Source organism: Bufo bufo, chromosome 6 (genome assembly GCF_905171765.1).
Source record: "Bufo bufo chromosome 6, aBufBuf1.1, whole genome shotgun sequence".
Classification (NCBI taxonomy): domain Eukaryota; kingdom Metazoa; phylum Chordata; class Amphibia; order Anura; family Bufonidae; genus Bufo; species Bufo bufo.
This window is the reverse complement of record NC_053394.1, coordinates 104,544,404-104,565,944: the sequence shown is the minus strand read 5'-3', so window position 1 is coordinate 104,565,944 and position 21,541 is coordinate 104,544,404. Positions and strand designations below refer to the sequence as shown.

The window sequence follows — 21,541 nt, the reverse complement described above, 5'->3', positions numbered from 1 at the left end:
ACTTAGGGCTCATGCACACGACCATATGTATTTTGCATTCTGAAAAAATGGATCCGCAAAAAATACGGATAACGTCTGTGTGCGTTACATCTTTTGCGGGACGTAACAGCTGGCCCCTAATAGAACAGTCCTATCCTTGTCCGAAATGATGACAATAAAGGGAAGTGTTCTATTCTTTTGCGGAACAGACATACAAAAAACGGAATGTACACGGAGTAACTTTTTTTTTTTTTTGCAGATCCATTGAAATGAATAGTTCCGCAAAAAAAAAACTGAACCGACACGGAAAGAATATAAATTCGTGTGCATGAGCTCTTATTTGGAGGACTTTCTTCCTTTTCTGGGTGGGGCCAGGGGGACATCAAGCACCTGGATGCATTTCAATTAGTTCTTGCCAACCCCTTCCTCCCCTCCCTACAAAATATCTCACATACAGCCCCAGAGATGCATATAATACACAATGCCCCCACAAGTTTCTTAACCACTGTCTAGAGAGAGAGATATAGCTATATATTTCTATAAATTTAGAAGGACGGATGAATGAAAGATGTCGGGCCACTTCACTATGAGATCTACGCCAACGTTGAGGGGAGAGAAGGGAGCCGGGAAGCTGCTGCGCATGTTAGTCTATTTTGCTTTTAGGCAGGGCCCATAAGAATAGGGTGAGACAACAAGGAGAGTTGATTTCTCTTTCCTAGTTGTACACCTCCCGTTATCGTTTAGGGCTCATGCACACGAACGTGTGCCGGCCGTTCTGTGTATTGGGGTACGATCCGTGCGTTTGCCGTAGACGGATTCAGCCCCATTCAACTTGAATGGGTACGTGAATCGTTCGCACCGCAAAAAAATAGAACATGTTCTATTTTTTTGTGGTGCAGAGGCACGGAGAGAAACCTCACGGAAGTGCTCCGTAGTACTTCCATGGGGTTCCGCATCGCTCATTCCGGATAGCGGACCTATTCAAGCTGTTTGTGGGCCTCAATACAGGCATGAGCCCATAATTGGTGGTGGTTCTGTGACTGTATACCATATTTTCCGCTTTATAAGACACACTTCCCCCTCCCCCCAAAAGTGTAGGGAAAATGTCCGTTCATCTTATAAAGCGAATACAGCAGTATTACATGACCGGCACATCGCAGGTGGTGCTGTGCTGCATAGGCATAGCGGCCTGCGATGTACCAGTGACATGTAAACAGGGGCGCTATCAGGGTAGTAGCGGGGCCTGACGCAGTCAATGAACTTCATTAAGCTGGGCCCCGGTAAGAGCAGCCATCATTAATGAAGAGGGCGGGGCCGGAGCGTGACTGAGCGACGTGCGCTGCCGGCCTGCCCGCTCTGTGCATGGCGAGTACTGCTTACAGCAAGTTTAGCAAAGCAGCACTGCTAGGGGCTTCTGCACACACTTTATATGTGATGGCTGCTTTGACTAGGGCCCAATGTTATGGGGTCAGATTCTCCCATAACAGTTTCCTCCACAGATCCCCATAACAGTGTCCTCCGCAGATCCCCATAACAGTGTCCTCCGCAGATCCCCATAACAGTGTCCTCCGCAGATCCCCATAACAGTGTCCTCCGCAGATCCCCATAACAGTGTCCTCCGCAGATCCCCACCACTAGTTCAAAACCCACCAAAAGCACACCATTTAGTTAAAAATATTTTATTTTCTTAATTTCCTTCTAAAAAACCTAGGTGCGTCTTATCATCAGGTGCGTCTTATAAAGCGAATAATACAGTATCTTATAATTACCACTAGAACATGTGTCAATTTCTGACAGCCGAATAGTCAAACCTTTTGATTTTCTAATATGAACAGCTTGTCCGTTCACTCAGGATAGGAGAAATCGATCACTAATCATAACAAAAGGTTTTGTTTTTTCTTGTAGCTGAAGAAAATGGAAGAGTCTCACCAAGAGGCTACAGAGAAGGAAGTCGAAAGGATTTTAGGGTTTCTGCAAACTTACTTCAGAGAGGATCGTAAGATTGTGTTACAAGTGAAATGATTAAAACTAGGCTTCATCTTCACATATCCATCTAACATAATGTTTGGGCAAAGAAAGTGTAAGGCTGCTTTCACACGGTTAGGGCCTATGCACACGAACGTATTTTATTTCCGTGTCCGTTCCGTTTTTTTTTTTTTGGGAGGCGGACCGTATGCGGAACCATTCATTTCAATGGGTCCGCCAAAAAAACGGAAGTTACTCCGTGTGCATTCCATTTTCGTTCCGCAATTTTTTTTTAAAATGTCCTATTATTGTCCGCATTACAGACAAGGATAGCACTGTTCTATGATGGGCCAGCTGTTCCGTTCCGCAAAATACGGAATGCACACAGATGTCATCCGCATTTTTTGCGGACCGCAAAATACATACAGTCATGTGCATGAGCCCTCTGTAAGGTCCGTGATTGTGGAGCCACCAAAGTGATAAGGTATAATCGAAAGATTTGGTACTGTTCTGTGTTTTTGGCTTATAATCGCTGACTGAAATCATGGACCAAACACTGACAGTGTGAAAGCAGCCTGTCATTTCATAAAACTTTTGACATGTCATAGTTTTGATCACTGAAGGTCCAGGTGCCAAGACCAGATCAGTCAAATGAGGAAATAGGAGCCCATAGCCAAGAGTTCTCTCTCTTTGCTAGATGAAGGCAGCTCAGGCTTCTCATTTTGGAGATCACTGGGGCTCTTGGCACCCGGACCCCCACCATTTTCAAACTTTTGATGTGCCACTATACCATGCCAACAGTTTTTGAAATGACGGTTACACTTTACTGTCCTAGAATAATCACGTCATATTATTGTAACATTTGTAAACCCAGAAAATGAACAATATATCTCATTATTTTAGGGTGCACTGTACATATCTGATCTGTAGGGCAGGGATGGCCAACCTGCGGCCCTCCAGCTGTTGAAAAACTACAACTCCTAGCATGCCCAGACAGCCTACAGCAGGGCATGGTGGGAATTGTAGTTTTACAACAGCTGGAGTGCCGCAGGTTGGCCAGCCCTGCTGTAAGGGCTCTCTACATCAATATATTGAGAAAACCCATTTAAAGGGAATCGTTTGCAAGACTCCTTTTTTAAATGTGTTGTCTGAGTTAACAAAAAACAAAAAAGCATGAAGCATCTAAATGTGGAGAGCAGAATGTGCTTCACAGTGAAGTCCTGCCTTCTGAGCACTTGCAACAGCAGAATCTGGCAGAATAAAACTTCTCAGGATAGGTTGGCAGTATCGGATTGGTGGGGGTCTGAGACCCTGCACTATTATACAGTTGTATTCGGTAGCTGCCGGCACCAGACACTAAACAGTGGACACAGCCTGAAGCAGAACTGAGCTGTCTTCAAAGAAGAAAACGGTCTGCAGTGCTACCTGTATGTAGGGTTGTCACAATAGCAAAATTTTGATTCGATTTCGATACCATAAAAAAGTATCGCAATACTTCATAGCATGCAAAAGAAAACGCTAAAAAAGCAGCGCGCATTCCGCATTTTATGGAGCGTCCGTCCCATAATAGAACAGTCCGATCCTATTTTTTTCCCCTCCGTTATGGCGTTCACCGTATAGGCTTCAGTAGCGTAACCGATCGGATCCCCTCAATTTCACTGCTGGGGCTCCGATCACAACTGCCACTGCCAACAATGAGAATACTAAGAAGTGGGGAGTTCCCTGTGGCCACTGTGCCACCAATAAAGATAATGCTAGGGTGGGGTGGAAGCCGCTGCGCCACCAATGATTATAATACTGAGGGGGGAGGGCGCATTGCGCCACCAATGAATATAATTAACCCCATAATACAAATGTACATAGCGGGTCTCGGCTGTATCACCCAGCCGGCACCCGGCCTCAATGACCGGGATCCTGCCGAACCGTGTCAATTAACCCCTCAGGTGCCACACCTGAGGGGTTAATTGATTGGATTCGCCAGATCACCGCGCCATGTCATTGAGGCCGGGTGCCGACTGTGGGATACAGCCAGCACTCGCTGCGTACATTTGTATTAAGGGGTTAATTATATTCATTGGTGGCGCAGTGGCCACAACCTCTCTCCTCCTCCTCAGTGCTATTGTCATTGGTGGCAGTGGAAGCTTCACAGCCCCCTCCCCTCTCGTCATTGGTGGCAGTGACGTCAACGTCACAGTGGGGAGGGAGGGACTCCCTCCTTCTCCACTGTGCTGGCTCAGGAAAACATGGTGCACACCGAGAGCAGCCTGCACCATGTTCTCTAAAAGATACTAGGCTGCTCAGCCTAGTATCAGAAAATAGCAAATCCCAGTATTGTATCGATCCAGGAGCAAAAGTATCGATTGGGTATCGAAAGTTCGATACCCGGTGCAACCCTACCTGTATGTAACTGTCCAGTAAGCCAGTGTCCAACTCATGTGAAGCCTTTGATACAGCTCTGAAGAGCACATTGGTCCTCTTTACTGATCTGGCTGATGTAGTGAGTCCTATACGCATACTCCATGGGAAAAGGCAAGCAGCTTAGCCCTCCTCCAGAAGAGAGAAACCTGTCCCTAGAGAGTTTTCTTCCTTTTGGAGGAGAGCTAATTTGTATACCTTTTCCCTGAAACCATTGCCTGCCAGGCTCCCTGCACCAGCTAAACCTCCACAAGGAGCACCAGTACCCCCTCATGAATTTTGGTGTTAGACAAAGCCAGACGTGGACAAGGTGTGAATTATCTCCTGACCAAGGAGATGTGAAGTGTTTATGCACAAATTGAACCTTGCAAATGCAAGTTCTTGGTGTCTCCATATTGACGTTTTTTTTGTTTTTTTTTAAATAGCGGATAATCCTATATCCTTTTTTGATTTCGTAATTGATCCAAATTCTTTTGCTCGTACAGTTGAGAACATCTTTCATGTCTCCTTTATCATTCGGGTGAGTTTTCTTTTTCTTTTCTATACAAAAGAACATTTGGTCATCTTGCCAGTAGTTGAGGCATAATTTGCTCTGTTCTAGTAGATGTTCTGCATAGCCTATATGCTGCAGCGAACGTGCACACATCAATACTACACAGCGAGCCTAATATCTTAATTTATCTATGAAGAGTCTGTGTTGCGTTTTTCCAGCTCCCGTAGATGTGTCAGGAAGAATGGGTGGGGCCCATTTATCAACGTTTTCTGACAGATTTGTCACCAGGGCGTATGACCTGTTTATGTGTCTTGTGCACACTGCACAGAGAGAATTAAGTATGATGACACAGTATTTTTAACCCCTTCCGCATCTCAAGTAGTGAGCTTCCAGCCTTGTTGTGTTTTATTTTTATTTTTTTAATTTCTGTTGATTGCAGTGGTGTGGTCATCAATATGAAAACACAGCACAGGGGCCTATAGACGGGAGGCCTTAAAGGGGTTTTTGGGATTCTAATATTGATGAACTAGGCTCAGGGTAGGTCGTTAATATCAGATCAGCAGGGGTCCAAAACCCGGGACCCCCGACCAATCAGCTGTTTTTAAAGGGGTTTCTTAGATTTGATATTGATGGCCTTGGCCCTCAGGTGTCAGGACCTCCCGAGAGTCAAACCTCCAACAATCAACTGTGATGTCACATTTAGGGTTGAGCAAATCGACTTCGGATGAAACATCCAAAGTTGATTCGCATAAAACTTCATTCTAATACTGTACGGAGCAGAAGCTCCTTACACTATTAGAATGAAGTTTTATGCGAATCGACTTTGGATGTTTCATCCGAAGTCGATTTGCTCAACCCTAAATGTGACATCACAGTTGATTGTTGGAGGTTTGACTCTTGGGAGGTCCTGACACCTGAGGGCCAAGGCCATCAATATCAAATCTAAGAAACCCCTTTTAAAAGTAATTGGAAAACCACCATGAATACATAACCATAGTCTTGACAAAAGCTGGCCATGCACTTCAGCATGACAGACATTCCAATGCAACCCTATATACATGCACGCTCGGCCAAGCGGGGAGGGGATCTCTCGTGTGAATGGTAGAAGCACTGCAGTGACCAGGCTCGGCCACTACACAGTGGATGGATTTGTGTAAACGACAAAGCAGCGTACAGATAACCAGTCGATGAATGAGTCCTATTACTGGAACGAAACAATATGAAAATAAACGAAGGAACCCTTCAAACTATAGATTTTTATTAATACACTTAAAAAGACCTTAAACCGGTCAAACGATACACATAACTGCAGTTATCCTGGACCTCGGTGGGGCTGGATGCCTGTTTAGCGGGATATCTAAATGTATCATCCTATCAGTGGACCATTCCCACTACAGGTATCTCTGTATTTACCAGCCCACTTTTTTGTTGTGTGTGAGCACCCGTCTTTAGTACCCCCTGATGAACCTAGCGAGTGGGGGAAACGCGTCGTGGTGACAGGGTACTATTTTCAGGGCTAACTAGGGTAATCCAGGATAGGTACGAGGACTGGGGGGGTCACCACCATCAGGTGATACCTCTGGGCTGAGGATAGAAACATAGAAACATAGAATGTGTCGGCAGATAAGAACCATTTGGCCCATCTAGTCTGCCCAATATATCTGAATCCTATGAATAGTCCCTGGCCCTATCTTATATGAAGGATAGCCTTATGCCTATCCCATGCATGCTTAAACCCCTTCACTGTATTTGCAGCTACCACTTCTGCAGGAAGGCTATTCCATGCATCCACTACTCTCTCAGTAAAGTAATACTTCCTTATATTACTTTTAAACCTTTGCCCCTCTAATTTAAAACTGTGTCCTCTTGTGGTAGTTTTTCTTCTTTTAAATATTCTTTCCTCCTTTACCGAGTTGATTCCCTTTATGTATTTAAAAGTTTCTATCATATCCCCTCTGTCTCTTCTTTCTTCCAAGCTATACATGTTAAGGTCCTTTAACCTTTCCTGGTAAGTTTTATCCTGCAATCCATGTACTAGTTTAGTAGCTCTTCTCTGAACTCTCTCTAGAGTATCTATATCCTTCTGGAGATATGGTCTCCAGTACTGCGCACAATACTCCAAGTGAGGTCTCACCAGTGTTCTGTACAGCGGCATAAGCACTTCACTCTTTCTACTGCTTATACCTCTCCCTATACATCCAAGCATTCTGTTGGCATTTCGTGCTGCCCTATTACATTGTCTTCCCACCTTTAAGTCTTCTGAAATAATTACTCCTAAATCCCTTTCCTCAGATACTGAGGTCAGGACTGTGTCAAATATTCTATATTCTGCCCTTGGGTTTTTACGCCCCAGGTGCATTATCTTGCACTTATCCACATTAAATTTCAGTTGCCAGAGTTCTGACCATTCTTCTAGTTTTCCTAAATCCTTTTCCATTTGGCGTTTCCCTCCAGGAACATCAACCCTGTTACATATCTTTGTGTCATCAGCAAAAAGACAAACCTTACCATCGAGGCCTTTTGCAATATCACTTATGAAGATATTAAACAAAATTGGTCCCAGTACAGATCCCTGTGGAACCCCACTGGTAACATGACCTTGTTTTGAATGTTCTCCATTGACTACAACCCTCTGCTGTCTGTCCCTCAGCCACTGCCTAATCCACTCAACAATATGGGAGTCCATGCTCAATGACTGCAGTTTATTGATAAGTCTTCTATGTGGGACAGTGTCAAAAGCCTTACTAAAATCTAGATATGCGATGTCTACTGCACCTCCACCGTCTATTATTTTAGTCACCCAGTCAAAAAAATCTTTAAGATTTGTTTGACATGATCTCCCTGAAGTAAACCCATGTTGTTTTTCATCTTGCAATCCATGGGATTTTAGATGTTCCACAATCCTATCCTTTAATAGGGTTTCCATTAATTTGCCTACTATTGATGTCAGACTCACTGGTCTATAGTTGCTCGATTCCTCCCTACTACCTTTCTTGTGAATGGGCACGACATTTGCCAATTTCCAATCTTCCGGGACGACTCCTGTTACTAATGTAGGATCAATCAGGAATATAATAGGGATAGTACTGTCCCTGGCACAATTGTTTTCCTCTTGTCGACTCAATCCTGGACCCTTTCCTATCCCATTTAGGGTTATATGTGTATCGTTTGACCGGTTTAAGCTCTTTTTAAGTGTATTCATTAAAATTGATAGTTTTAAGGGTTCCTTAGTTTATTTTCATATTGATCGATTTGTGTAGTTCCGTGGCATGAATCTGCCAATCTGATATTGATGACCTATCCTAAGGATAAGTCATCAGCACATAAAGGGCCATTGCAGGATTTTGATCTTGACACCCTATCCTCAGGATAGGCTGTCAGTATCAAATCGGTGGTGGTCTGACACCCCGCACCCCTGCTGATCAACTGTTAGGCCCCTTGCAGATGAGCGTTCCTTCCGCAGCGAGTCCTCAACGCAGCTCCCGGCCTGACCTCCCAGCGCTGCGGGGGGTCGTAGTAAATTATTGATTTGTGATGCTATGTAACCCTTACAGTTCTGGAATGTATTGGATAACACTGGCATAATGCTATGTGAATCCTGTCAGTGCTGAGAGGTCAGGCCGGGTGCTGCGATGCGGACTCGCTGCGGGAGGAACGCTTGTCTGCAAGGGGCCTAACAGTTTAGTTCTGGTGCCAGAGCTGCCCAGCTCTGCCTATTGTGTAGTGGAGTAATCAGCTCTGTTCGCTACACAATGGACAGAGCTGTGTAGTTCTGGCACAGACTAACAAAGCTACCATAAAACAGCTGATTGGTGGGAGTGCCAGTTGTCGGACCCCACAATATGATATTGATGGGGTATACTGGAGAACCCCTGTAATACTGTTCCAGAGTGATAACAATCCCTATCTTTGTGTCACTAGTGGTTTGATTTTATTTTTTATTTTGTAACATCTGAATGCTGATTACATTTTACCCTAAATAAGTAATAAATGGTGGCAATTTTTTTCCTGTCTTTGCTTTTTTTTTTTAAAGGATGGTTTTGCAAGAATAAAGCTTGATTCAGATAAACTGCCAGTAATAGGTAAGTCGGTATTCTGCACTACTAAAGTAAGAACAAAGAAAATGCATCTTGTCCCGCAAAAAATAAGCCCTCATAAAGCTATGTGAACAGAAATATATAAAAAAGTTATGGCTATTGGAACGTGGTGAGGAAAAATCCAAAATGGAAATAGGCCCGGTCTATAAGGGGTTAAAAATTCACTTCCAGATATTGATTGACATTCTACAGAAACTTGGATGGCAAGTAAATTGGGAGATTTCGAGTCTGGCACAGTCCTTCCAGCGCTCTTTCTAGGGTCCCTCCTGTTTCCTTCCACCCACATAGAGGTCCCTGGTAGTACAGAGAGTAATGTTTTTCCAACAGGGAAGCTATGCAAATATAAGGCTAGGGCTACACGACGACATGTGTCGCGCGACAATTTTTATAATGATAGTCTATGGTCTCGCATTGTGACACAACAGTAGAGATCCACCAATTATCGGTTTTACCGATATTATCGGCCGATATTCAGGATTTTGAACGTTATCGGTATCGGCATCTATTTTGCCGATATTCCGATAACGTATGGGGAACAAGGATCGCGCTGCTGACAGCGCTCTCCGTGTTCCCTCAGCAGCACAGGGGAGAAGGAAGCAGTGTCTCCCTTCCCCTGTGCCGCTGCCGCCAATGAGAGGAGGGAGGACAAGAGGAGGGGGAGGGGATGTGGCCACTGCGCCACCAATGAAGATACCTCTCTCTAATTCATATACAGGAGGCAGGAGCTGGCTGCAGAATCACATAGTCGGCTCCCGACCTCTATGAGCGGTACTAGCTGCGATCTGCGGTAGTTAACCCCTCAGGTGCCACGGATCGCAGCTAACGCTCATGGAGGTCGGGAGCCGGCTATGTGATTCTGCAGCCAGCTCCCGCCTCCTCCTTGGTGGTGCAGTGCGCCCCCCCAACCCCAGTATTAATCATTGGTGGCAGTGGCCACAGGGTCCCCTCTCCCCTCCTCCTCAGTGGCAGTTCCGATCGGAGCCCCAGCAGTGTAACCCTGGAGCTCCGATCGGTTACCATGGCGGCCAGGACGCTATTGAAGCCCTGGCTGCCATAGTCGGCTCCATGCTGCTGTGTGCACAGAGCACAGAGCAGCAGGGAGAGTGTGAGGTTCTATTCACCCTGATAGAGATCTATCAGGGTGAATAGGACAAGGGTTCTAGTCCCTAATAGGGGCTAATAGTTAGTAAAACAAAAAAACACACACCAAAATATTAATTATAAATGAAAAAGAAAGATTTACCCAATAAACCTACACGTTAACAAGAAACATATTCATTTTCAGCAGATTTGTGTAGGAATTTTAAATTTTTTTTCAAAAATGAAAATTCACAGAACATCGGTATAAATTATCGGCCTGAAAGTTCACAGATTATCGGTATCGGCCCTAAAAAAATCAACATCGGTCGATCCCTACAAGACAGTAATAAAAAATCCATTCAAGATGGATTTTCCTGTGACTGTCGCAGTCGCAGAATATCGTGTGTCGCAGACTATCATAAAAATTCTCGCGCGACATCAGTGTCAAACAAATGTTGCGGTGTAGTTGTGCCCTATGTGCAGCCCTAGCCTTAGGTCTGAGATCCTGTATTCCCACAATCAAGTGGGCTCATTTCCACCAGACGATGCAGACCAGATGATCATTACAGCAGATGGCAGCCCAATAGGGTGGGGGTTCACCGCACTGTTCAGCTGTTGGCAGAAGGCTCTGTCCGTGTGGTGTACTGCAGCTCAGCTCCCATTCCATTCACTTATGTTTCTGGCACTGACCACTACTGGAAACAGCTGATTGTTGGAGGAGTCAGGTGCTGCCCACCACTGATCTGATACTGGAGGATAGTTCTTCAATATCTAAAAGGTGGAAAACCCCTGTAAGCAAAGCAAACCTATGTGTAGATAGATGTTAAAAGAATTGGAAGTGGATCTGTCACCTCTCCTGACATGTCTGCACCTTTTCTTAGATTTCTGCAGGGTGCCGTTCCTTGGCTAATCCTCCTGGAAGTATATGAGCAAATGGACAGCTGACACTCTCCCCCCCCCCCCGTGTCTTGTCAGAGAACTTGCACTTGTAGTAAGGCTACATATTCAGGTTTTTTTTATGCAGTTTTTGAAGCCAAACCCAGGAGTAGATTCAAAAATTAGGAGAAATAATATTGGTCCTCAATGCTTTCCCTTCCTTTATGATCCACTCCTAATTTCGGCTTGATAGAAATGCCTATTCTTGTCCGCAGACAAGAATAGGGCATGCTCTATCTTTTTGCAAAACGGAAATACAGACATACAGAAACGGAATGCACACGGAGAGTAACTTCTGTTTTTTTTTGCGGACGCATTGAACTGAATGGTTCCGCATATGGTCCGCAAAAAAAAAAAAATTGAACAGACACGGAAAGAAAATACGTTCATGTGCATGAACCCTTATTCTGCGGCTCAATACGAATGTGGTGATACCAAACTTGAATATTTGTTTTTTTTTGTTTTACTACTTTAAAAAAAATAACCTTTGGAAAAATCGAAATTTTCTTTGCATCGCTATATTCTGACAGCCATAACTTTTTAATATTGTGGTCTACAGAGCGCTTATTTTTTGAGTAACGAACTGTAGTTGTTATTGGTACCATATTTGTAGCATTTGTTACCACGGACCATAACGCAATTCTATGACTGAATGCATAACTGAATGCCTTTAGAGGCATTCCGTCATAATAGAAGTCTATGGGCTGCAAAAGGGATCCGTCCCGTTTCCGTTATGCATGGTAGGAACCCTCATCATCAAGGGGGGTGATTTAAACTTTTAATATATTGGGGTTTATTATTTTTTTTAAATTTAACTTTTTTTTTTAATTATTAGACCATATATTTTGATCCGCTCTCACCTCTAGTACAGACTGAAATTTATAAACGGGGCCGCAGCATAGTGAGAGCAGGCAGGGGCACACATTGCTCCTCCTGCCCGTGCTCCCCCAGAGGATTACTAACTCCTGGCATAGTACATGGGTACCCTGTAGCCATGTAGTATGCCACGATTAGCGGAGCGGGCAGAAGCAGGAGCACACTCCGCTCAGCTAATCCTGGCATAGTAGATGGGTACAGAGTACCCATGTGCTATGCCAGGAGTTAGTAATTCTCCAGGGGACACGGGCAGGAGGAGCAATGTGTGCCCCTTGCCCGTACTCCCTGCTTATGTGGCCCATTCATAAATTTTACAGTCCGTACTCCGTACAGCGCTGAGCTGTCAGCAGTGCACAGAGAACTGAGTTTTAAGCTCACAGTGAATGGTGCGCTTTAGAGAGGAAAAAGTACAATAAAAATGCAAAATTAGATAACAAACTATATTTGAAAAAGCTTTATTAGGGCATTAGAGACATCCTATTAAAATTTGATACAAAGGTATAGTTGCTCTTTAAGCCTCATGCACACGGCCATAGTTTTGGTCCGCCTCCAATTCGCATTTTTTTTCCGGCTCGGATTTCAATGAGGCTTCAAAGTAGGGCTGAAACGATTATTTGATTGAATCAAGTAATTCGACACAAAAAAATCCTCAATGTAAATTTTTTGCATCAAGGATTCATTTGTGTCATGTGACCACGGAGCGGGAGTGAAGCGCTTGCTATTACTTACCGCTACGTGGTCACCCGCCACCCCCCCCCTGCCCCGCGCTGCACTTTCTTCCTGACACATCGTCAGGTCATAGTGCACGTAAGAACGTGCACTATGACCCAACGCTGTGTGACGTCAGAGCGACAGTGCAGCGCGCAGAGAAGATGGAGGAGCTGTGGAGCTGCGCCCCTACAGGAAAGGTAAGTACTGTCGCTGGGGACATGGCTAGGAGGGGTGGCACTGGGGGGCAAGCTGGTGGCACTAAGGGGCAGTTGGTGGCACTGGGGGGGGGATGTTGGGGGCACTGAGGGGGCAAGCTGGGGGGCGGTTGGTGGCACTAGGGGGGCGGTTGGTGGCACTAGGGGGGCAGCTGATGGCACTGGGGTGGGGGAGCTGATGGCACTGGGGGGAACTGATGCACTTGGGCTGATTGCACGGGGGAAACAAAGGGTGTTGGACTGATGGCAGGGGTCTGATGAGTTTTTATAAAGGAAAACAGTCTATTAATACATTTTTTCTTATTAGATTACTTGATTAATTCTAAAAAATAAATCAATAGAATACTCGATACTGAAATAATCGTTTACTGCAGCCCTACTTCAAAGTATGTCTGTTCCGCAGCCCCGCAAAGAAAAATAGAACATATCCTATTCTTGTCCGTTTTGCAGACAACAATTGGCATTTGAAACAGACTGCAGGACCTGTGGAAGGGAAAATGTGGGGTGCACACGGCGGCCCACAAAAAATACGGCTTTGTGCATGAGGCCTTACAATGTAAAAACTCGGTGGTAATATTGCTGTTTTTTCTTTTTTCCATGCCCCCAGAAAGAGTTAATAAAACTTTACTAGTCAGCTCTGTGTACCCAAAATGCCATAAAAAAACGACCACTTGTCCCACAAAAAACAAGCCCCCATACGGATACATTGGCGACCCCCCCCCAAAAAAAAAAAAACCTGATGGCTCTTAGAATGAGATGATGAAAAAAATAAAAATAAATGCTTGCTCACTAAGGCCCCAAATGCATACAGGGGGAAGGGGTTAACTTTCTCCCCTATATGTCTTTGCCAGAGCCCATAGCTCAAGACAGCGAGTCACAGGTTGACAAAGAAAACCAGCCTAGATATCAAGGTGTCATTAGTCTAAGCCACCAGGATTGGAAGGTAAGACCATCCCTTTTACCTGTATTGAAATGATGTTTGGGGGGGGTTTCTGAGGGGTCAGTTACCCCGCCGATGACTTTGTAAATGTGCATGCTTGTACAGATATCTGCAACTGGCTGCCATGGCTGTTTTATAGCTGTGATTTGGAGTTAAAGAAATGCCCAAATTGCAGAAAGGTGGCAAGCAAATTGCAGGGGCACATGATTTGCACAGTAGTTGATCATGGCAAAGTCTTCTACAACTTGAGACAAAAAAAATATCAACATTGTTGGGTTTTTATTTTTACAAAGCTTCAGTAGGTTGCATGTCCAGATATAAACATGACAGGCAATGTCTCCATGTAGCCCAAGTCTTGGGGCTCATGCACACGACCGGGTGTATTTTGTGGTCTGATAATATCCGTGTTGCATCCATTGGAGCCTGTCCTTGTCCGCAAAACATACAAGAATAGGACATGTTCTATTTTTTTGCGGAACGGACTTGCTGACATACGGAAATGGAATGGTTCCGCATATGGGCTGCAAAAATACAGAACGGGCACGGAAAGAAAATACGGTTGTGTGCCTGAGCTCTTAAAGGGATTGCTTCACCTCAGACAACTGCTTTAAAGGGTTTCTGTCACCCTATTAAACTAGCTGACCTAGCTAGCCTATTCCTACTTTTATCTATGCCCCCGTTACTCCAGAAATCTAACTTTTATAATATGCTAATTAGCCTCTAGGTGCAGGGGGGGCGTTGCCCCTGCTCCTAAAGGCTCCGTTGTCCCACCTCTGGCCACGCCCTGCTACACTAGATTGACAGGGCCAGGCAGCGTTGGTCTCCTACTGCCGGCCCTGTCTGCCGTGTAAATCTCGCTCCTGTGTCGTTCTGTTCAGTATTCGGCGCAGTGAGTGAAGGGCGCTTGCTGGCTGCCGGCTTCCTCACTGCGCCTGCGCCCAATACTGAATGGCGTGAGATTTCCCCAGCGCACAGGGCTGGCAGTAGACCAACGCTGCCTGCCCCTGTCAATCTAGTGTAGCAGGGGGCGTGGCCAGAGGTGGGAGAACGGGGCCTCTAGGAGCAGGGGTAACGCCCCCCCTGCACCTAGAGGCTAATTAGCATATTATAAAAGTTCGATTTCTGGAGTAACGGAGTAATGTCAGCTAGCTTAATAGGGTTAATTCTGGTGACAGTCTGCAGCCGGAAAGACATTTCCCCTGCAAAATGTAAATGTAGTATTACATGGAGGCCATTTAGTCAGGGATGACCTTACCCTGCCTGACTGACAGCTGCTGCTTGTTAGATAGTGAACTCCTCTGTGGTGTCTGTATGCCTTAGGTCTCGTGCACGCAACTGTATTTAGCATTGGGTCTGATCCGCATTTTTTGCAAATTGCACACGGACCCATTCATTTTTTGGGGTCTACTAAAATATGGACAGCACACGGATGTCATCCATGTGTGCCGTCTGCATCCATATGTCTGTTCCGCAAATTATAGAACGTGTCCTATAGTAGGGTTGGGCGATATCAAAAATATTGCCACAATAACGATATTAAGCCCATGCCCATTTAGAATAAAAAACGCCCAAAACAAGTACTTTGTTCCCTTGTTGCCCCCATACATTATAATGTTTCCTTGATGCCCCCATACAGTAATATCTCTTAGTTGCCCCACCAAGAACCAGGGTTACCAACTAGCGACACAGCCAGCGAGAAGTTGAGCTTTTTTTTCCTCCCCGCTCTCCGCTGCGATTGGACCGCACTACTGCCAGGGAGAAGGTGACGCCCCTTAAGAAAGGCTGCCGTCTCCTCCTCCCTGGACCGATGCTGCTAATTAGCATACAGCGCTGCAAAAGTGAACGGGGGGCACAGCGGGGGAACGGAGCAGCCAATGTGAAAAGGAAAAGCGCCCTGACCTCTCCTAATAAAGCCCTACACTGTCAGGTAACAATATTGTAATGTTAGGACCAGTGAAAAGTCCTCTTTAAAAACGGAGACAAAAACAACCGCAAATGATAACAGTCCCCCATGGTCTTTTTTTCAAATACTAAATATATGTTTCTTCCCCAAAGGAAATAGTTGAAACGTTTGAAATTGAACAACCTATGATACCTCCCCCATGAACAGCAAGACGGTCCAGCTTCATGGTAAGTAGTTTGGTCGTGCACATTGTGAGATATTGAATGGGTTAGTGTTCAGGGTGTGCAAACGTGTTAATGGTGTTACTGTGCAAAGAGCTAAACTCTAGTCACTAAGCATGTCTTAAAGTTGTCTGAAAGCATCTGCTGCCCAAAAGTCAGTGTGATGGGGTTTTCTTGTTTCAGAGATCACATTTTCAAATACCACATTAGGCCCCCTTCACATACAGGTGAAACTCAAAAAAAATTAGAATATTGTGCAAAGTTTATTTTTCTCGCCTATTTTCCTTGGGACACACAGGAGACCATGGGTATAGCTCAGCTCCATAGGAGGCGTGACACTAAGTGAAAACTGTTAAGCCCCTCCTCCACAGCTATACCCTCAGCCTGGAGAGAGAGACTGCCAGTTTTTTCTTAGTGTCCAAGGAGGCAAGACACTCTCTGCTTGCAGGGCTGTTTTCTCCTTGTTTAAATTGAGATTTTTACTTTTTTCTTTTTCTTCCAGACCATCAGGGACAACAGAGACGCAATAGACCTCTCTGTTTCTCCCGGGGTTGAGCTGCGCCAGTGTCGGTCACCCGCACTGCTGCATCCCGCCAGCGCAAGGGTCGCCCGCACGCCAAGTCCCTCTTCCAGCGTCCTGCCAGTAGCTGAAGGGGCGACCCTGCTGGAACGGACCGAGGGTGAAGACGGCTGATGGTGAGAGAGTGGCTTCTCCAGCCCTTTCCATAGGCGGCATGTTGCGCTCCCCCCACACGGCGCTGGCCAAAGTACATGCCCCCTTCCCTGGGTGGAATCTTGCAGTCGTCCCCCCCCCCCCCCCCCCCATCCCGAGTACAGTGTCGGCCGGGTGCATGACCCCTTTCTACAGACGGAATTCCGCACCCTCACCGGTTACGGTACTGGCCTTGTGCATGACCCCCCTTCCTAGGCGGAATACTGCACTTTCACCGGCTACGGTGCTAGCCATATACACGACCTCCTTCCATAGGAGAAATTCGGCACTCTCACTGGATCCGCTGCCGGCCATGTGCATGCCCCCCTTCCATAGGCGGAATACTGCACTCTCACTGGAGGTGCTGGCCACGTGCACAACCTCCTTCCATAGGCGGAATTATGCACTCACTGGATTCGATGGCGGCCATGTGCATGCCTCCTTTCCTTAGGCGGCATAATGCGCTCTCACTGCCTGTGGTTGTTCTCTCGCCGGTATGTTGCTGGCCATGTGCACGACCCCCTTCCATCGGCGGGGTGCTTGCACTCTCACCGGATGTGGTGCTGACCACGTGCGTGACTCCCTTCCTTAGGCGGAATACTGCACTCTCACCGGATACGTTGCTGGCCATGTGCATGACCCCCTTCCATGGGTGGAATGCTTGCACTCCCACTGGATGCGGTGTTGGCCATGTGCATGACCGCCCCTCATTCCATAGGTGGAATTTTGCGGTCCTTGTACGTGCTGTGCTGGCCTCGTGCATGTCCCCCTTCATTGGCGGGGTAGTTGCACTCTCACAGGATACGGTGTTAGGTGGATTCACTTAATGCAATGGTATCCATGTGCATGTCCCCCTTCCCTAGGCGGACTTCCTGCGTTCCTACTGGATACAGTGCGGCCATGTGCATGACCCCCTTCTGGGCGGTATATTGTATGCCCTACTTCTCTGAAGTCGGTACTGGTCTTGGGCATTACCCCCTTCTTAGGCGGGCCTTTACACTCTTGCCGAATGCAGTGTTTGCCAGGTGCATATCCCCCTTTTTCTGGCGGACTGCTTGCGTTCCATCACATACTGTACTAGTCTTGTGCATGACTCCCTTCCAGGCGGCATATTGCACTTCTGTAGATACTGTGGAGCTCTGTCGGTGGCCCCCCTTCCCAGGTGGGTTGGCATTCTCACTGCTTACGGGGCTGACCGTACGTATGTCCCCCTTCCTCCCGCGACATACGTGTTTCTCTTGGGATACGATACTAGCCGCACGCCTTCCACTCTTCTCCGAAGAGATCATTCTGCTTCCACCTGGTCCGGACGTGGTCTACTTGCTCTCTGCCTGCACCGAGCTAGGCGGTGCTCATTCTCGGGTTAGGACAGTATTTTGCGGTTCCGCTTGTGGCAGTATCCACTATGCTCGTTGGCCCTTCCACCTGTGGAGTGTTCATGGCTCCTTGATGCGTACCCGTTTTGTCCTCCTGCTGCTTTGCTTCCCTGCGCAAGCGGTTTCATGGACAAGAGGGCTGTCTGCAGCGCCCTTCTAATTCTACGTTGGTTTTGGCGGGACTACGGTTCCCTCACCTACTACCATTCCCTCCTCTTCGGATGTGGTGTGGTATGAGTCCTTCCTATGGGCGCCCTCTGCTTTTTAGTGCCGCTCTGCTGCCAGGTTCGGGCCGCTCTCCTTTGGAGGGTCACCCAACTTCTCTTGGGTGCTTCGGTTATGCCAGGTTTGGGGGACCTCCACCTTGGGTTCTTCAGGGTGTTCGCCTTCTGCGAGGCGGTGAGCCGGGCAACACACAGAGTATTCGGCCTTTGAGCTGTCCTACTCTGACTACCCTGTTACCCACTCCTCCTTTCGATTGGAGGGGTTATGCCGGCGTCTGCCTCGACTGCTTCTTCTCGCTGGCTCTGTTTTGGCTCCTGCTCAGGGCATATCCCTCCGATGTGGCTTCTGCCCTGGCCAGGCTTTAGAGGCTGTTCCTTCACAGCCCTCTCCTCGGGAGAGTATGGTTGTTGTCTTGGATGGTTCCGGAGTTCCTGTTGTGACCTCGGACCGTCTCCCTCGTTCACACTAGCTGTACTGGCCGTGTGCCCAATTATCGTACCTACCGCGTTCTGTCCTCACGCTTGTGGCAGATTGCGTTTTTCCGTTCTAGGCAGGGGTCCTGCTGTAAACTTACCTTCTCGGTAAGTTGACCCCCAGGCTTGAATCTGGGTCTCTACAGTGGTAACGGTAGCGCTTCCGGCACTTACCTTCTATTCCTTGCCATATTGGCCCTTAACTTGTAGGCCGTAGCCTCTCACTCCCTGTACTGGTAATCCATTCGCTCGGGTCTGAGGTAGTGATGGTGCCCTCAATTATACCTCATCCGTCTCGAGGTTAGTTGTCTCTGCCTTACCTGCCGTTTTTTTGTTCCGCGACTACTATCTTCCTGTTGTACTGGGGGTAGCTGCATTGCGTTCTACAGCAAGGCCATCCTCATCCCTTCCTGCTGTTGTCCCTGCTTGAGGACTACTCTTCGGTCACTTATTATCCTTAAACCTTCCTCAGGAATGGTAGAACCCCTCCTCCGGTGGCACCATCGACATGGACTTTAGCCTGACTTGTCCTGGCATCTGTCGGCTACTGGGCGGACCCCTTCGGTTCCTTCCGTCCGCTCTTCTGCTCCCCCACTCCGGGTGGCTACGGGACAGAGTTGCTCGTGGGCCGATGAACCAGCTTTGCCGGACACTTCCGCCCGCGCTACTGGTCTGCGCCTGATCACGTGCTTCGTCCAGGGTCTATTATCGGTCTTGGAAATCTTACCTGCGGTTCTGTGGGAAGCTGGGCGTTCCCCCACTCCGCCTTTCTCTCCCCACGGTTCGGTCCTTTCTCCAGTCCGACCTGGGACTGGGACTCTGTTCCTTGAAGAGTCAAGTGTCGGCGCTATCCATCCTCCTCCGGCGTCCCCTGGCCCCTCCATAGGGTGGCTCATTGGTTCCTCTGTACCGTCCCCCGGTACCGCCCTGGGAACAAAATACTGTGCTTTCGGCGCTCCAAACTTCCCCCTTCGAGCCGTTACAGAAGATCTCTCTATGCCTCTGTCCTGTAGGTCCTGTTCCTTGTGGCCATCATGTCTCTCAGACGGGTGTCTGAATTAGCGTCCTTTTTTTCCTTGTTCCGAGCCTTTCTGTCCTTCCCCACGACAAGGCTGTTCTCCATCCCGTCCCTTCCTTCCTTCTGTCTCTCTCTCCAGGCTGAGGGTATAGCTGCTGGAGGAGGGGCTTAACAGTATTCACTTAGTGTCACGCCTCCTAGGGAGCTGAGCTATACCCAAGGTCTTCTGTGTCCCCCAAGGAAGAGCGAGAAAGAGATTTTACTGGTAAGTTATACAAAAATCTCGTTATTTCAGTAATGCAAATTAAAAGGCGAAACTAATATATAAGATAGACTCATTAATGCAAAGCGAGATATTTGCATAATTTGGATGATTATGGCTTACAGCTTATGAAACCCCAAAGTCACTATTTTTAAGGTACCCTTTGCTCAGGGGGTATGGATTAATTAGCTGACTAGAGTGTGACACTTTGAGCCTAGAATATTGAACCTTTTCACAAAATTCTAATTTTAAGCTGCATTAATGTAATTCCTTTTAATTTGCATTACTGAAATAAATGGACTTTTGCACGATATTCTAATTTTTCGAGTTTCACCTGTATATCAGTTGTGTCCGGCCTACTTCAGCTACTTCAGGTATCCATATAAAATTTGTTACCTTGAGATTAAAATGGTGATCTAAGTTTCAGGCTTTAATTCTCATGTTTTCATAATTTTTAGAGCCCTGATGTACAACTTACAGTCTGCTATTAGTTTCAGGCTTTTCTCATGTGGGTGTGTCCCTCTCAGTAATATTTGCTAGATTTGAGGTCCATGTATCCACGATGCTACTGCCTTCATTAACTCTGTTGTATGAGCAAAGCTTCATTCCTGTATTAATTTCCCCTCTATATCTCCTATGGGATCTCCTCTGCTTACAACGACAGTCGCTGATACTGAGAAGTGTGTGATTTCCTCTGCCCCCAGCAGAGTCTGCCATGGATGCTTTGCTTGCTCTCTACACTCATACGCAGCCTATGTGATTAACACCCTCCTACTTCAAAACGACTAGTGTGTGCTATCTTCCCGATCTCTGATACAGTACAGCCTGTGTAATCTGCTGTCCGTGCTGGCTTGGATGCTTTCCCCGCTCTCCACACTCTGATTTCCTGTTTACAAAATCCTCTGCCTCCCTGGAACAATGTGATCTGTGTCAGAAGGACAGCCAGCTATGTTGAAGTTTTACAGACAGCACAGTAGAACATTTTAATGCAGGCTGTTTTGAAAGCAAATGAAGAATAAAAAAGTGCAAAGATGTCTGCATCCTTTACCTGCTCTGTGTATATGACCCTAAGTGATGTGGTGTTTGAACTTATTTTCTGTATTCTTTTTTTTTTTAGTTTTGAAAAAGTCTTTACCTTGCTAAATATCCTTTCTGTTATTCAAAGCATCTGTAAATTGTTATAAATGTAATAAATGGCAAAAATTTTATTATGTATATAGTTTGTACATATATGTCAAATATTTTATGAACCATATTGTATGGCATTTATATAGTTAAGAAAACGACCTTCTACCTGAATGTTGCAAACAACTATATTTATTTTACATTTGCTACAAAAGTGTTTTAATTTTTGTAAATTCTAGGAACATTTTGTATTCTGAGTTTGAAAATCCAAATAAACAAGTTTACTTTACACCATCCTTTGGTTATTGTTCATTCCTTACTTAGGCTAGTTCCACACCTGCGGTAAGCTATGCGGCAGGCGGTTCTGCCAGAGTTCACCATATCTGGCATAGACGGATACTTCTGTTCCCCAATGAACCCCATTGACTATAATGGAATCCAGCTGGTTTCCGGCATGAGAGCTGAGTTACGGCTGGACATAAACTGGTGCACACACAGTTTTTTTGTCCAGACGAAATC

General features: G+C 46.4%; 1 protein-coding gene across 4 annotated transcripts in view; it reads left to right on the top strand.

Annotated features, from left to right (window-relative positions):
• The window catches only part of NSMCE4A (NSE4 homolog A, SMC5-SMC6 complex component), a 29,202-nt gene extending 7,895 nt beyond the window's left edge, over positions 1-21,307 (top strand). Inside the window, exons 6-10 of one of the 4 annotated variants that reach the window (XR_005779923.1) lie at positions 1,885-1,975; positions 4,785-4,879; positions 8,886-8,934; positions 15,763-15,837; positions 21,015-21,307. Coding sequence is in view for 2 of the 4 variants with exons in the window: in XM_040438031.1 (XP_040293965.1) it covers positions 1,885-1,975; positions 4,785-4,879; positions 8,886-8,934; positions 13,619-13,710; positions 15,763-15,813 (378 nt within the window). In the remaining 2 variants the exon portion in view is untranslated. The other 3 variants (XR_005779924.1, XM_040438032.1, XM_040438031.1) reach the window with 3 other exon arrangements.
• Positions 21,308-21,541: the final 234 nt, after the last annotated feature.